This window comes from Nycticebus coucang, chromosome 17 (assembly GCF_027406575.1).
Source record: "Nycticebus coucang isolate mNycCou1 chromosome 17, mNycCou1.pri, whole genome shotgun sequence".
NCBI classification, from domain to species: domain Eukaryota; kingdom Metazoa; phylum Chordata; class Mammalia; order Primates; family Lorisidae; genus Nycticebus; species Nycticebus coucang.
The window spans coordinates 13,019,241-13,036,692 of NC_069796.1; the positions used below are offsets into that span (position 1 = coordinate 13,019,241).

General features: G+C 43.0%; 1 protein-coding gene across 4 annotated transcripts in view; it reads left to right on the forward strand.

Annotated features, from left to right (window-relative positions):
* The first annotated feature begins 11,895 nt into the window (after positions 1-11,895).
* YTHDC2 (YTH N6-methyladenosine RNA binding protein C2) overlaps positions 11,896-17,452 on the forward strand; it is a 67,683-nt gene continuing 62,126 nt past the window's right edge. For all 4 annotated transcript variants that reach the window (XM_053566917.1, XM_053566916.1, XM_053566918.1 and 1 more), the window contains exons 1-2: positions 11,896-12,281; positions 13,548-13,638. In XM_053566917.1, coding sequence (XP_053422892.1) covers positions 12,074-12,281; positions 13,548-13,638 — 299 coding nt within the window. In that variant the 5' untranslated portion in view covers positions 11,896-12,073. The remainder of the gene's footprint in view (positions 12,282-13,547; positions 13,639-17,452) is intronic.

Here is a 17,452-nt window from a genome sequence, read left to right on the forward strand (position 1 = left end):
CTCTTTGACTTTAAAGGATCATTGTGATTATACTGGGCCCAACCAGATGATCCAGGATAATCTCTTAATTTTAAACCCAGATGTTAGCAACCCAAGTTCCATCTGTAACCATTAATTTCCCTTTCCCATCTAACATAATACATTCCCAGGTTCCGGGGATTAGGATGTGTATGTCTGAAGGGGGCGCCATTATTCCACCAACCATATCAGATCACTAACCTTTGCTGAAATGTAATGGCTGGACCCTCTACCTCAACTGGTGTTCCAATGTAAATCCCACCCCACTGGAACCACAGGCTACAAGTGTTGTGACTTTAGGCAGGTGACTGTCTGCAGCAGAGTCAATTTCTGATGGACTGACGGCTGCAGATTGTCCTCTTAACAGCCCCCCCAGCAGCTCAGCCACAAGTTCTTACTGAAAGGAAGAACTGGGTTATCACAGTCCACCCCTTGACCCACTTGAATCCACTTCATATATGTCTGAGGAGAAGCTCTTTCTAGATTCTAGTTGGCCTCTCTTTCTGGGGCAGTCTTAGAAGAGGACGTTTAGTGGAAAGCATTGCAATCCCTATTGCTGCTTCAGGTCTTGGGCCCCCACTGATAATCTCTCCCACCTCCATCAGTTAAATAGGAGTTAGAGCATCACTTATTTCACAGGGGGTTTGTGAAATTCCAGGAGGTAATTCACATAAGGCACATTGGATCACTAAAAAGCACCAGATGAAACACAGCTTATTACGATTTTTTGTATTATAAAACTGGACCAGACCCCATGAATTTGTACAATTACTATTTGTCTCTTTAACAAATAAATTATTTTAATTAAAAAAATTTTTTTGACCCAGAGTCTTACTCTGTCACCCTGTATAGAATGCTGTGGCATCATAGCTCACAGAAACCTCAACTCCTGGGTTCCAGCAATCCTCTTGCCTCAACCTTCCAAGTAGCTGGGACTATAGGGGCCCACCAAAACGGCCAGCCAATTTTTTTAGAAATGGGGTCTTGCTCTCTCTTGCTCAGGCTGGTCTCAAACTCCTAAGTTCAGGCAGTCCACCCACCTTGGCCTCCCAGAGTGCTAGGATTACAGGCACGAGCCGCCATGCCTAGCCTTAAATTAAATTTTTAAAAACTATATCAAGCTATACATTGTGATATTTCTAGGACCTTTTTTGTTGGGTGTCAGATATTGTTAGAACTTTGCTTTTAAATTTAAAATGTTTTTTATTTTTCTTTCCAGATTCTGATATAGGAAGTTAGCCATAAAGTATTTAGGTTCAAATCTCTGGAGAAGGGGCCTGGTATTTTCATTGCACACCCAGTAGTACCTCTCCTTGCATTTTTTCTTATGGTTAAAGGGTATGGTAAACACAACAGGGAGTGAGGCAGGCTGAGGTGTGAATCACTCTCAGTACCTCACATGATGACTGACTTATTGGCCACCCCCATCCCAGCTCTGGTGGGCTGGACTGGCTATGAAGGGGAGCCTTCCACTTGACACGTGTTCTATGTTGGTTGGACTTTAAATAATCCCTAGCTAAATATAATCTCTAGTAAGAAGCTTTGGAACCTTGGATTTTAATTGAGCAACCATACTCTGTGAGGGATCAAACTGGCTTCCAGTGAAGAAAACGGTGAAGCCAAGAACCCCAGAGAGAAGAGCTTCCCAACATCATATGCCAAGCACTTCAGGCAGTGGCTTTCACAGAGCAGGTTGCAACTCATCAGTGGGTTGCAAAACCATTTTAGTGGATAGTGACCAGGCTTAAAAAAAAAATAAATAAATTACAGAAATATAAGGTAGAAAATATTTGGATATATTTAACTTAGTATCCTAGCCCCTCCCCACTTAACTGCAGTTCCACTTTCCATGGTCAACTATGGTCTAAAAATATTAAATGGAAAATTTCAGAAATGAACAACTCATAAGGGTTAAATGGTGCACTGTTCTCACACTGACCTGCTTCATCTTGCCTGGGGTGTGAATCATCTCTTTGTCCAGCAAATCCCCACTGAACAAGCTCCAAGCTCCCCACTTGTTAGTCACTTAGTAGCTGTGTCAATTATCTGATAGACTGCTGGATTATTGAAGTGCTTGAGTTCAGGTAACCCTTATTTTACTTAACAATGGCTTCAAGGTCCCACAGTAGTGATGCTGGCAATTCAGATATACCAATGCTCCAAAGTGTTTGCTTTAGGAAAAAGATGAAAGTTCTCAGCTTATGGAAAGAAAAAAAAAAGCATATGCTGAGGTCACTAAGATCTACAATGAAAAGGAATCTTCTACCTGTGAAATTGTGAACAGTATACTGGTATAACTGTTCTATTCTATTATTAGTTATTGTTACTAGTCTCTTACTGTACCTGATTTATAAATTAAACCTATGTATTATAGGTATGTCTGAGTAGGAAAAAACACAAAGTATATAGAGTTCAGTACTATCCTCAGTTTCAGACCTCCCCTGGGGATCTTGGAACGTATCCGCTGTGGATAAGGGGGGGTCTCCTTGTAGTCTTACACTTTGTCTCAAAAACCATTTTGTCTCACAAAACTTCATTTCTGCATGTACTTTTCTCTGGGACACAATATAAAAAGTGGGTATATCTGGTTATGTATCTGGCTGATATATACGGTTGTTACAGCAAGAACAATTACACTGACACTCTTGGTTTAGAAGCTTTATTTTTTTTTCCTTTTCTTTTGATCAGGAATGGCTTGAAGCATTGCCCTTATTTCCCTCTATTTCATTCACCTTCTGTTCATCATACTCGGGGTGGTTGAGGAGGAATGCATTCTACTTCTATATCTCCTGTCCTCCTCAGTTCTAGGGGGTGCCCTGGTGGGCCAACAAGGCTAATCTGCTTCATCTACTTTAGCAGGCAAAGCAGTCAAGAGTGAGTTAGCTGCTGGGTTCTGGGAGAGGTTTGGAGCAGGGTTTTTATTATATGGGAGATGAGTGAAGCCATTGAGGAAATTACTGGAGTCCGGGTGAAGTGGCTCACTCCTGTAATCCTAGCACTCTGGGAGGCCCAAGGCAGGTGGATTGTCTGAGCTCAGGAGTTTGAGACCAAGCTAAGCAAGAGTGAGACCCCATCTCTACTAAAAATAGAAAAACTAGCCGGATGTGGTGGTGCAAACCTGTCATCTCAGCTACTCAGCAGGCTGAGGCAAGAGGATCACTTGAGCCCGGGAGTTTGAGGTTGCTGTGAGCTGTGATGCCATCGCACTCTCCCAGGGCAACAGAGTGAGACTCTGTCTAAAAAAAAAAGAAAAGAAATTACTGGAAATATCACTTGGATTCTCAAATCTAAGAAGCTAGGTAAGAATCTGGAGCCCATGAACAGAGGCAGAGTTGTAAACACAGTAGGGAAGGATGGATCTTTCAGTGTTGAAGTGGGCTGAGGGGAAGCACAGGGGAGAAATTTCCAAGTGAGGAATACCCACAACAATACCTCATGATTTGGAAACAATAAAAGCTAAAAACTTAGAAGCCATTTCCTTATCTACTGATTTCCATATTTTGCATGTGCCCAGAAGGATACAATAGAGATGTGGGTTACATGGGGTTACTCATTTCCAAATTAGTTAAAAATTGTGCATTTCACTATATGCACCTTTTACTTTAAAAGTGATAATAATTGAGCCAGAGTGAGAAGCGTGTGGAGGTGCAGCTGGCAGCCTACTGGGGCTTGGTGATGAGTACATGGGGACTCATTGCACTATTCTGTTCACTTTGGATTTGATATTTTCTACAATACAGACCTGAAAAAATGTCTTGAAAGGCTTTCATGCCCTACCTTATAATTAATCCAACTGTGGGCTGATATTACCTTTTCCTCCATAATTTCAAAACAAGTATGGAAGCAGTGAATGGGCCACACTGTTTCTACATCCTGACCTGCTCCCAACAGCAAGTCCTGAAGTGGCAATAAACCATGGTCTCTAGGAAAGGCACAATTACATATCACGCTGGGCAATCAGAAGGGATCCAGAGATGATGGTTTGGTGTCTGAAATATTTATTAAATCTAGTATTTCTCCATTAACCCCACAAGTCTCTCTGATGTCAGATACCTTCTCAGGGGTCTGTGAAGGTAAGAGACTTGTGCTTGTTATTTCAATTGTGCATTAATAATTAAGGAGACAATAAAACTATACCAACTAGAGACACTGCTTGCATTTGTGAATTATGAATAGTGAAGATAGGATGGTAACAGCTGGCAATTCAATGTGAGTGGTTTGCTTTAACAGGAAGCCACAAACTGATTTTTGAGGCTCATTACAGCATGAAATGTGCAGAATTGCTTTCTCTGGGGTTAAGAAATCAAAGGCTTGCTGGTGAGGAAGTGGGTCGCTTGAGGGCCTCTTTGCTAGCAGGTCCAGACTGAGGGTGTGTTGTCAGAGGCTGGTCTTGATGTCTAATGATATGAGGCAGAACTAGGCAAGGGAGTGAAATGTATGCTTAGTGGAAAGGTATTCTAGGTGGGGGTCTTCAAGTAACTGTACGGTATCAGGCAACATACCCATCCATGGTATACTCATTTGTAAAATGATCCAGCTGAATTCCAAAAGTATCTTTTGTCTCTAAAAGTCTGTGATTTATTTTGCCATAGTCAAGGTTTTGCTTACCCACTATGTGGAAGGATCACCAGTAAGGCGGAACTGTCCTGTGCTCACATGTTGCCTAATTCTTTGCAAGGGTCATTCTCACAAGCAGACAGCAGTGACCCCTTCTATGTGGTGATTCAGGGCATACTGAGATGGAGCCCCCAGTCTGCAAACTCCCCACTAGCTATACTGTTTCCTTTTATTTCTTTGTATTTGGAGGTTTCTCTTTAAGGCTCCCTTCCTAAAATGGAAATGTCCCTGAAAGATTACACAGTCCTTATCACTGACTTAAAACTTTGTGGGGATTGCCCATGTGATAAGTCTTGTGGGCCAGAGGAGAAGAAGGGACTAAAGAAGAATGTGAAGGCATAGACGAGAGTCCAGGGCACTTCCTAGGCCCACTATGGGGAGTGATGAAGCAGTCATTACAGGAAAGTGGAGATGGAGGGAGTTAGTTTAGGGGAGGGTTTGGGAAATTTTGAGTTAGTTGGTGTTCATATGAATTTCATAGCACATAACTCTGAAGTTCCCTACTTCTCTCTTATGGAATGAATGTTTGTGTCCCTGAAAATTCATATGTATGTTGAGGCCCTAGTCTCCAATATAATGGTATTCAGAGATGGAGGTAATTAGGGTTAGATGAGCTTGTGAGGGTGGTACTCTCAAAATGGGATTAGTGCCCTTTTAAGAGGAAACAAGGGAGAGCAAGCTGTCTGTGCACATCCCCCAAGAAAAGACCATGTGGGCACATGGCAAATAGGCAGCCATCACTTGCAAGGCAGGAAGAGGGCCCCCTCCAGAAACTGAACTCCACCAGACCTTGATCTTGGACTTTTCAGCCTCTTAGACCTATTGAAAGTAAATTTTTGTTGTTTAAACCACCCAGATTAGGGTATTTTGTTACACATGGACCCTTTGCTTTTCAGTGTCAGTCAAGTGTCAGTTTGGCAAATTAAGCCTGCAAGAAATGTCCCCAAAACATCTGGCAAGTGAATACTTCTAAATATTATTTGTCCTCAAGAGAGTGTCAGGCTGGTCTTTGGCACAGTTGTTGACTTTTTGGATGATCCAATTAAACAAGGCAGCTGCATTTCCTAAAGGAACTCTTCTGTCTTAACCTACCCCAGATGTGTAAGTAGGTTTATTAACCTAATCTACATTGGGACTGAAAAGACTCTTACTGATTTTTTTAAAGTGTCAACATTTTCAAACATGCCCTGAAGTAAAAAGAATAGTATGAATAACACCCAAATAGCCATTACCCAGATTCAGTGATTATCAGGATTTTGCTTGTGAAGATTTTAAAGAAAAATATCAGTGAGAGATAAAATACTGTATTTACAATGTACTTAGTGTGTCATGGGGAAAACAAAACTATTATGTTTGGGGATGTACATACACTATCAAGCAATGGAAACATGTCTAATCCCTCTGCAGCTACCTGCATGGGTCAGTTCTGCCTACTTTAAAAAACAGATCCTTTCATAAAATGGACACATTAAATATTTAGCGATAACTCTTTTTGTTTTGAAGAGGTTTCTGCTGTTTCAGAGTCCCAGGAGAGGGCCTCATGAAATAGAGGTCTCTGAGTTCTTCATAACAGTCTTCTGAGGGAGAAACAGGAAGGTTCATTCTCTCTACCCTACCACATCCTCTCCTAGGAGAAAATCTAGATTTTCTTCTGATTCTCTTCACTACCACAATTAAATTCTTTAAAGTGTAATCATTTCTACAGTAGACTTTTTTTTTTTTTTTGAGACAGTGTCTTGCTCTGTCGCCCTGGCTAGAGTGCTGTGGTGTGATCATAGCTCACTGCAGCCTCAAACTCCTGGGCTCAAGCCATCCTTCTGCTGCCTCAGCCTCCTGAGTAGCTGGGACTATAGGAGTGTTCCGCCACACTTGGCTAATTTTTTTTTTTAAACAAATACATGTGTTTATTAGGTTTCCACTTTTGCCTTCACAGAATTAAAAAGGCTTAAAATTTAATAACAATAACAATATTTAGATAAGGATTAGAAACAAAAACCTCGTAAAGAACAAATGACCATAAATACATTCAGAAAAGAAATCATTTTAAAATTTTTTGTAGAACAGGGGTCTTGCTATGTTGTTCAGGCTGGTCTTGAACTGCTGGTTTCAAGCGATCCTCCCACTTCAAACTCTCCAACTGCTGGGATTACATTCTACTCTTGACTGGCATCCTAATAGCATCATTTCCTTACAATTCTGTGAGGACATGTGGCAGCTGACACATTTACATCACTCCTGTCTCCAAAAGCACCCAGTGGCTCTACTTCCCAGGGAAGTAAACGTCCTCTGCTACCAGACCACAGGCTAGACCTGCACCAGTCACTAGCGTTCCTGCTTTTCCCCCTTAGTCCTCCTTGTCATCAAGAGAGTGTCAGGCTGGTCTTTCCCCATGCTTCTAACAGGGGCTTTCAGGATTGACCCACTGCTTTCTCTTTTCTTAGTAAGTCCTTCCTGTGAGATTTCCCAAACCTCTTCTTCCCGTTTTAATTCTTTTAAATTACATCTCCTTAAAAATAAACAAACAAGGGCAGTGCCTGTGGCTCAGTCGGTAAGGCGCCAGCCCCATATACCAAGGGTGGCGGGTTCAAACCCGGCCCCGGCTGAACTGCAAACCAAAAAAAAAATAGCTGGGCGTTGTGGTGGGCACCTGTAGTCCCAGCTACTCAGGAGGCTGAGGCAAGAGAATCGCTTAAGCACAGGAGTTGGAGGTTGCTGTGAGCTGTGTGATGCCACGGCACTCTACTGAGGGCAATAAAGTGAGACTCTGTCTCTACAAAAAAAAAAAAAATTAATTAAAAAAATAAAAATAAACAAACAAAACCCAGCAAACCCAGCAAGACTGCCCTCTCCTCAGGTATCCCTGGGATGCATAGTCAGTGCTCAGCAGGTTACACAGTGGGTTTGGGGACTTGCAGTGTTCACATTTTGGGGTTGAGCTTCTAGTGTTCCAGAGAAGGTAAGGGTGGTCTGGATATTTCTGAGGCACCTTCTGTAAAAATATTCATTTTTTAAATCACGATTTTATATTTTATTTTATTTTGATATTTGAGACAGAATCTTACTCTGTTGCACTGGGTGGATGGTGTCATAGCTCATAGCATCCTCTTTAGAGGGGAAAAAGTTAGATTTGGAGAAGTTAAACATGCCATTATATGGTCACACCCATGTCTCTCAGCCCAGTGCCTATCTTTCTTAAAAATACTCATTTATGGGCGGCGCCTGTGGCTCAGCGAGTGGGGCGCCGGCCCCACATGCCGAGGGTGGCGGGTTCAAGCCCAGCCCCGGTCAAACTGCAACAACAAAAAAAAAATAGCCGGGCGTTGTGGCGGGCGCCTGTAGTCCCAGCTACTAGGGAGGCTGAGGCAAGAGAATCGCGGAAGCCCAGGAGTTAAGAGGTTGCTGTGAGCCGTGTGACGCCAGGGCACTCTACCCGAGGGCGGTACAGTGAGACTCTGTCTCTACAAAAAAAAAACAAAAACAAAAACAAAAATACTCATTTAAAGTTTAAACTCTAGGACCTAAGAGACCATTATCCATTTCAATTTTTTTCTTTATGGTGTTAGAATATATTGGAGTTTGGTGACATGCATAATGATTGGGATATCCAACCACGTGATAATGGATAAGAAATAGAAGAATACAAACTGGTTAATAGCATCTTCCAAAGAATTTATTTTTGTGACTTTTAAATACGAATGCTGCCACTTTTAAATATGAATGAACCTAATTGCTGCTATCACAACTTTGCTATGATTGCTGTTGTTATTACATAAGATTACAGAAGTTGTTTGTTAAAATCATTTACGGATAACACATAGGACCGTAATAAAAGATGGCTTTCTTGGCTAGGCACCCGTAGCACAGTGGTTATGGCGCCAGCCACGTACACTGAGGGTGGTGGGTTCGAACTCGGCCCAGGGCAGCTAAACAACAATGACAACTGCAACAAAAAATAGCTGGGCATTGTCGTGGGTACCTGTAGTCCCAGCTACTTGGAGGCTGAGAAAAGAAGCCCAAGAGTTTGAGGAACTCTACTGAGGGCGACATGGGTCTCAAAAAAAAAAAAAAAAGAACATAGCTTTCTAGTACCACCTTGTGACTAACCTATTAATATACATTAAAGCTGATTACTGGCCCAGTGGAGGTAGATTACACCTTAGTCCTAGGACGCTGAAAGGCCGAGGAGGGAGGATCACTTAAACTCAGGGTGTTGTCTCTACTAAAAAAATAGAAAAATTAGCTGGGCATGGTGGCAACCTCCTGTAGTACCAGCTACTCAGAAAGCTGAGGCAGGAGGATTAGGATTACTTGAACCCGGGAATTTGAGGTTGCTGTGAGCTAGGCTAATGCCAGGGCACTCTGGCCCAGGTAAGGACACTCTATCTCAAAAAAAAAAAAAAAAAAAAAAGGCGGCACCTGTGGCTCAGTGAGTAGGGCACTGGCCCCATATACTGAAGGTGGCGGGTTCAAACCTGGTCCTGGCCAAACTGCAACAAAAACATAGCGCCTGTGGTCCCAGCTACTCAGGAGGTTGCTGTGAGTTGTGACGCCACCACACTATATCGAGGGCAACACAGTGAGACTTTGTCTCTAAAAAAAAAAAAAAGCTGATTACTATGTAGATAGATTGGTAGGCAGGTATGTGTACAGAGTATAGCACAATATCCATTTTTGATTTATATCATTATATATGTAATAAATAATACAGCTGGAAATAATTTTACAATTAGTTGAACCTCAGGTATATTTCATTCCATAGATTTAGATATGGCAGGACTTAATTTCCATATAATTAACTTGATCTCAATTAATTCACTCCTCCCCCTGCCTCTGCCAGCCCTTCTCTAGGCTTGCTTCCAAATCTGGTGGTCTGATTGGGTGTCAAGGCATCGTGAACCTTGGAAACTTGGTCATCAAACAACATAGGTCACTACTAAGTCATTCCTTGCTTATTTCCAATAGTGAGAACCCTAGAGGACTGGCATATCCCTCTGCCAATTCCAAACCCTTCCTGAGCACCGGGAATGCTCTATTTCTGCACGCCACCCTGAGCCCCACCTGTCCGGGCACAGCACAGCACCTTTCTCTCCTGCGCTGCCTCTCTGGGGCTTTGCTGGGACAGCATCACAGGCCATTCTGTTTTAGGATCTCCCAAACCATCCAGGGGTTTGGTTTTGTTGTCCCCTACAAGAGGGAGGGCTAGGATCCTTTTTAGTGGCTCACTGGCATATTAATATGTGACTTCTTCCTCTCCCCAAGTTCCAGAGAACTGAAAGCAACTTAAAATAATATTCCTTCCCCAAAACAATAGACCCTAAATGATCTGGCTGAATAGAAAGAAATGGGTAGAAATGGCAAGGAAGGGCTGGTGAGGAGATAAAGGGTGGAAGGAAATATCCGTAACAGCAACAACAAGAGCACGTGGTTTATACTTCCAGAGTATATGACTCTACCAGGCCGATTTTAGAGATGAGAAGAGAACCACTGAGAGCAGTTTCTAGTCCACTGTGCTGTGGCAGGCTGGGATGCTACACGTTGCTCACAGGCGTATCAAGATGTTGACCACCCCAGTCTGTGGGCAGCTGAGTAAAAACTGGAACTGCTGAAGCAAATTCTCTCAGCCCAGCTGCTTCTGGCCAAGATCAGCCTTATCTCGGTCTCAGTATGTTAACCAGAAGAAACTAACTGGTTGCATCAGTTATCTATTGCTTTGTAACAAACCCAACCTAAAACTTGTGGTTTAAAGCAATATCCATTTTTTTGCTCATGTATTTTGCGGATCAACAATATGAGCTGTAGTTGGGTTCTTCTGCAGATGTTGCTGTAGGTCACTTACTGAGCTGCAATGATCTAACAGCTTGTCTGAGGCTAGAACTTTCTAATATGGCCTCTTTCACATGTTTAGCAGTTGGTCCCACCTGACGGCTGGGCCACATGTCTTCAGCTGGCTAGCTTAAGCTTCTTTATTTTGTGGAAGCAGAGTTCCCAGCAGCAGCAAGAGAGGGTAACCTTAATACATAGGCACCTTTCAAGCTTCTGCTTATATTTTATATATCTATATATTTTGGGGGGGCGTGCAGAGTCTCACTTTGTCACCCTTGGTAGAATGTTGTGGCATCATAGCTCACAGCAACTTCAAACTCTTGGGCTCAAGTGATTCTCTTTGCCTCAGCTTCCCAAGTAGCTGGGACTACAGGCATCTGTCACAAACCCTGGTTATTTTTTAGAGATGGGGTCTCCCTCTGCCTCAGGCTGATCTTGAACTTGTGAGTTCAGGCAATCCATCCACCAAGGCCTCCCAGAGTGCTAGGATTACAGGTGTGAGCCACTGTGCCTGGCCCTGCTTATGTTTTATTTGCTGATGTCCCAATGGCCCAAGCAAATTAGCCAAGGACAGAGTCAGTGAGCTCATGAGATCATGGAGATAGCCAGGGGCCAGATCATGCAAGGTCTTTAAAGATCACTATGGTTGCTGTCTGGAGAATGATTATAGTTAGACCAGAGTGTAAGCAGTTATGGTGACTAGAATTAGATTTATGTTAGTGAGATTGTATACAAGCAAGTGGAAGTTCTCCTAACTTTTCCTGAATGGTCCCACCTTCTCATTCCATCACATTGTATAGCACTTATAACTATTATTTAATCATTTACTTGTTTTTTGTCACCCCTATCTTGGGTTGCCAAATAAAACAGACACTCTGTTAAATTTCAGATAAACAATGAAAAATTTTTAAATGATCTGTTCCCAAATACTGCATGGAAAACAAATACACTAAAAAAGTTATTCTTTGTTTATCTGAAATACAAATTAATTGGGCATCCTGCATTTTTATTTACTGAATCTGGTAACACCACTCCCACCAGAGTTTGAATTCCATGAAGGCAGAAACCTTGTCTGCCTGGTTCCGTAAATGTATACCAAGGGCACAGCACAATGCCAGGCACATGGTAGGACCCCAAACATGCTTCCTGAAAGAGCAGTCTCATACCAATGGAGGGTGACAGGGACCGTTTATTTTCGCATGTCCCTGACCCTTTCTCTATCGGCTTGCGATTGATTTATTGGGGGACTGAAAGAACTAATGAGCGATCGAATAAAGGGAGGACCGAGAGGTCCCTGCGGGGTGCACGGGGACCTGGAGCTTCATCTTCGCCGACAGCCAGCTGGGCGTGCAGCGCGGCTTAGCCAGGGGCGGCCGACGCGCTGAGGTCACGGGCGCCGGCGGCCCTGGTGACGTCATCACGCCCGCGCTCGCCGCTTCGCCGGGGTTTTTTCGCCTCTGGCTGTTGTGACCGCGGGCTCTCTGGTGACCCGTCGTCCAGCGCAGGCCGCCGCGGAGCCGTCTGGCACAGGCCCCCGAGCCCCACAGTCCCTGTCGTTGGCTGTCAGTCGGCAGGCCTGGCTGCTCCCGCGCGAGGAGAACATCTCCTCGGGGCCATGTCCAGGCCGAGCAGCGTCTCCCCACGGCCGCCGGCTCCCGGCGGTGGCGGCGGCGGCGGGAGCGGAGGCGGAGGGGGTGGCCCGGCGCAGTGCGGCCCTGGGGGCGGCGGCCGGGCTAAGGGGCTGAAAGACATTCGTATTGACGAGGAGGTGAAAATCGCAGTCAATATCGCGCTGGAGCGCTTCCGGTACGGGGAGCAGAGAGGTGAGGCTCCGGACGGGGAGCCCGGCCCGCCGACCGACGGGCTGCCTCGGAGGACGGGGCACCGGGCGGGCCTCGGGCCTGGGCGCTGCTGCCAAGAACCGCAAGCCGTTCGCATCTGCGGGCCCGGGCCCGGGCCTGGCGTCTGAAGGCGGCGAGGTCCCGTTGCTCCCAAGCGGGAAGTTTTTCTGTTCCCAGGGCTTGCAGTAGTTTTGGGCGGGGAAGCCACTTTTTTAGGTGCTGGTAAGCCCCTAGCCTAAGAAGAAAAATTGTAAAGGTTTAGCCTTATCTACGACGCGTTTAAGCTGCGGAGGGAGCAGAGCGGGACATCACACAGAGGAAAACGCACTGGCTGGGTGTAGTGCGTTGTTTACATCCCTGGAGCTTCGCGCCTAACGCTTAAATAAATCCAACTTGTCCCGTTATATGAAGCGCCTCCCGCCCCTCTTAAGGCTGGAGAGCTTCTGTCGTGGGTCACACAAGGCCAAACCCGCAGCCGACCCCTGGCGACCGGTGTGGTACATTGAGGGCTCATTCCCACCTGCTGGACGAATAGGGGACGCCCTCCTCTGGAAACTCACAGCCCCAAACGGGGAATGAATGGTCTGAACTAAGAGATTCTGAATTTAGATTAAACAGGGGTAAATCCTGAGTCGGGAAGTAACAAATACAATCTGAAATAGTAAAATGTGAATTTGACACAGATTTGGAAGCAAAAACAGTGGGGTTTTCCTGTTGAGAATTCATAATGCTTGAGCATCCAGGTCTTTGGAGGAAATAAACAGATTTTTTTCTTTTAAATCTTTTTAATTTTTTTTTTTTTTTTTTAAATCAGGGGCACTGGAGGCCGGGATGGGGCTGGACACCGCTGCCCAGTGCCCACCTACCCTGTATCCCCTGCAAACAAACATGGTTAATTGAGGACTAAGTTAAATATGTTCACTCACTGTATCAACTGAAGATTCCAGCGCAAATAAAAGTAGTTATCTTTGGTGAACATGAGTCCTTTATCACATTTAGGTTTAATTCCTAGATGTCTTTTTATATCAGAATTCTGGAAGATATCCAGTAGTTATTGAATTAATAAAATATATTAATCTTATTAACTTTCACATAAAATATATGGAGTATAGAATATAAATTATTAACTATTTCACGTAAAATATAGTACATCTGATTACATAGTTTTCCATATTTTACATCTATGTGTGTACTACTTGAAAGAAAATTGTTTGTCTACAAATGGTACTATGTTTCTTTTCCACATAGAAATGGAGTTTCCATCTTCTTTGACCAGCACTGAAAGAGCCTTTATTCATCGATTGAGCCAGTCTCTTGGTTTGGTCTCTAAAAGTAAAGGGTAAGCTGATAGCTTCTCTTATTTCAAAAAAAAGATGATTTACCAAGAAAAGAAGAAATGTTTCTGACTACATTTAGGTAGTCATTACTGTTTTAACTTCACATTCTTAATTATATTGTAGGTAGGTAAACTGATTCAGGTCTTCAAAAAGCTTTTGTCTGCACAGCTTAGGTTCATTGGCTAGGGCCCTTCACGTTAAACTGATGAAAGACACATTAACAAGAGAAATACAGATTTATTAAAATGTGCATTGTACATACACAGGAGACCTCAACAATGAGTAACTCAAACTTGGGGATTATATAGCTTAATAAAGAACAATAAATTTGTAAAAATGTGGCAAGAGAAAGGAAGAGGACTTTGAGCTTCCAAGTGCTGCAGATTGTGGGCAGGTAAATATAATATGTGGAAACTAATGGAAGATATGGTTTGTTTTAGCAGAGTTGATTATGTAGGTTCCTCTGGTGCTGTCTCTGGGTTCATAGGAATCTAGAGTGGTCTCTGTGATTGAGAATAGTCTTGCCCTTCCTGGAAAAGTGGGGGACGGCAGAGTTTTTCTTGTGCTTGTATGTTCTCAGTTACCTTCAGCTCAGAATGATCCTTATGCCAGAGTGACATACTTTGGGGTGGCATATTCTGAACTCCTTATCCATAAAAGGTAAATTTTACGATGTAAGAAAAAATAGTTTCACAGTACTCATCTCTTTTTCTGTTATTATATTGCAATTGTAAGCTTTAGAACAGATGTTCATTGTTTTCTTTCCTACCAAGTCAAGAATCTGATGATTAGAAAGGATAAAGTGGAATAGGAACAAATAGTATTTTTTTTTTTTTTGAGTGTTGCTGATCTATAATGGGGAAAGGTCATTTGAGTCATCCAAAGTAGAAAATTCTAAAATTCTGTGGAGCTATTTCATTTTAAGAATAAGGATAATAGAATAATCATAAAGTAAGGTTTCTTAATATTGGTACTATTTACATTTTGTGCTGGATAATTTTTTTTTTTGAGACTGAGTCTCACTATCTCACCCTTGGTGGCATCACAGCTCACAGCAATCAAACTCTTGGGTTTAAGCGATTCTGTTGCCTCAGCCTCTCAAGTAGCTGGGACTACATGTACCTGCCACAATGCCTGGCTATTATTTGTTGCAGTGGTCATTGCTGTCTAGGTGGCCTGGGCTGGGTTTGAACCTGCCTACCTCAATGTATGTGGCTGGCTTGCTAACCACTGTGCTACGGTTGCCAAGTCAAGTGCTGGATAATTCTTTATTTTGTTTTGTGTATTGTAGGGTGTTTAGCAGCATACCTAGTCTTTATTTATTACAAGCCACTAACACTCCTACCCCTGGTTGTGATAACCCAAAATGGCTCTAGATATTGCTAAATGTTACCTGGGGAACAAAATTCCACAGGTTGAGAACCACTGATATATAGAGAAAAAAAGATAAAATTACAGCTTACCTGTTTTTATGTTAAGAAGAGGGAAAATAAAACTTTATTAAACAAAAATATTACAAAATAAATGAGAATATCCTAAGACGAAAGTAGTGAATGGATATAGGAATGTCCTGCATATGAATGTCCACTACAGTGATGTATTACTTACTGAGACAGGGGATTTAGCTTAGGTAAATGTCCATTTTGAACACCACTAAGGCCAGCTTAGGTAAATGTCCATTTTGAACACCACTAAGGCCAGTCTTGAACAGTGATCTCAACTTAGATTTCTGAGCATGCCCGTATTATAGTTCATTAGGTAAGTAAAATGTTGCACTTGAATATAAAACCGGAAAACAGAGCCACAACACTTTTTCCAGAAATAGGTGGGCCAAATGTATTTGAGATTCAGAGTTTATAAAGATGTAAGGGTACATTTGCAAAATGTTATGTAATATCCCTGATAAAGTCCAGGCTGTGGGGAATAGGCTGTGAGTGGCAAGGCCCCCACAGTTTGGGAAACGCTCAGGGAGCAAACCCCAACCTTTAACAACATTCTTTCCACCTGCCAGAAGTCATGTAGCCCTTGCATACTTTCCCTATTATTGGCAAGTATACCGTTTTTCCTCTTTAAGGATAATTTCTACCCCATGTGCTAAGATTTACACAACCTTGTTAAGATACTGTAAATGAAGCTGTTTCCACAGTTCAGGTGCTGGTTGCAGCATCAGCTGTGTCAGTCCTCCCGAGGCCATCCTACCTCTCATCTCCTGTCTGGCTTTGCCTCTCTCTGTCTTTCATGGCTTCACTTCTTAATTTCGCACCATTTCCACTTGGGTCAACTCTCCCTCCTTGTGGGTTTGCGAGAGGTCCCTCTTTTGCCTGGGTTTGGGAGAGGATCCTTAAAGAGGAAAAATTGTGTACTTGGCCGATAACCAGGAAAGTATGCATGGGTTACATGACTTCTGGCAGGTAGAAAGGATGTTGTTGAAGGAGGAAAAGTGGTTTGGGGGGGGGGGTCACTCCCTGAGCATTTCCCAGGCTGTGAAGGTCCTGCCCCCCATAGCCCCTTCCCTACACCAGGCATCACCTTTACTCATATTCATATTTTTCCTGGAAAGTGTATGGATATTTATAGCAAGATAAAGACTATTAACCTCATGTCAATTTAATTAGACTTTGTTGCTAAATCAGTTTACTGTGGACTTAGGAAAAAACTTCTAGTTTTCAGTGCTGCTTGGAGTTAAGAGATACAGATAAGAGGTTTTGGACTTGCACTGAAAAACACCTTTGTAACTGTACAGTTCTGTAGCTACATTATTTCTGTGGTTAAATGAGTTTTGAATTCGAAACAGGTGACTGAGAAATGATTGTTAGAAATTATTCTTAGAGGGCTTGGCCCCCGTACCTCAGTGAGTAGGGCACCTGCCACATACACTGAGGCTGGTAGGTTCCAGCCTGGCCTGGGTCTGCTAAATAACAATAACAACTGCAACCAAAAAATAGCCGAGTGTTGTGGTGAGTACCTGTAGTACCAGCTACTTGGGAGGCTGAGGCAAGAGAATCACCTAAGCCCAAGAGTTTGAGGTTGCTGTGAGCTGTGATGCCACAGCACTCTACCCGAGGGCGACATAGTGAGACTCTGTCTCAAAAAAAAAAAAAAATTATTCTTAGAAGAGCAGTCCTTTAGAATAGACTACTATTACTTCTGTTTAGTAGCATATTATTTAAGGGATGATCCAGAATGGAGAACTACCTGGGGAGGAGATTAAGAGATCAAGAAAGAAGTTATCAGAACAAAAAAGGCATATGAGGAAACATTGAAGAGTGAGAACGAGACAGGGAGGGAGGAAAAAGGAGATATGCCAAAGGAAGCAAGGCAATCCTGCTGGCCTGTCTAGTCCTTAAGGCCTGTAACCTCTGTGCTCCCAGACCCTGTTCTTAGGAAACATCCTAGCTTCTTTGCTCCCCTTTTCACCTTTGAGCAAACTTTGTACAGTGTATATTCAGTGGTCCTTGTGATTCTCAAATGCTTTTCCTTCTTTTCATATAAAGAACTAAACCACTTTGAAAGTAATTCTCAAAGCCTCTTTTTTAATTTATATGACAATTTGTACCTAACTTATATTTCATGGACTTCTGTATTTACCCTTTGGCAAAGATTTTTTTTTTAAATCTCTTAGCATTAACTTCATTGATTTAGCAATCTCTGTGTGTGCACACACATGCATGTATGTGGTATCTTGGTTCCTTAGTTCCTATTTGAGAGGCTACCTGTTGTGAAGTAAAGGGCAGAAAGCCTGGATGGTTTTTCTACTTGCTCATTGCCTCATTCTCCAGATTTAGTCAAATCTCTTCACGTTGAAGGCCTGTTTTC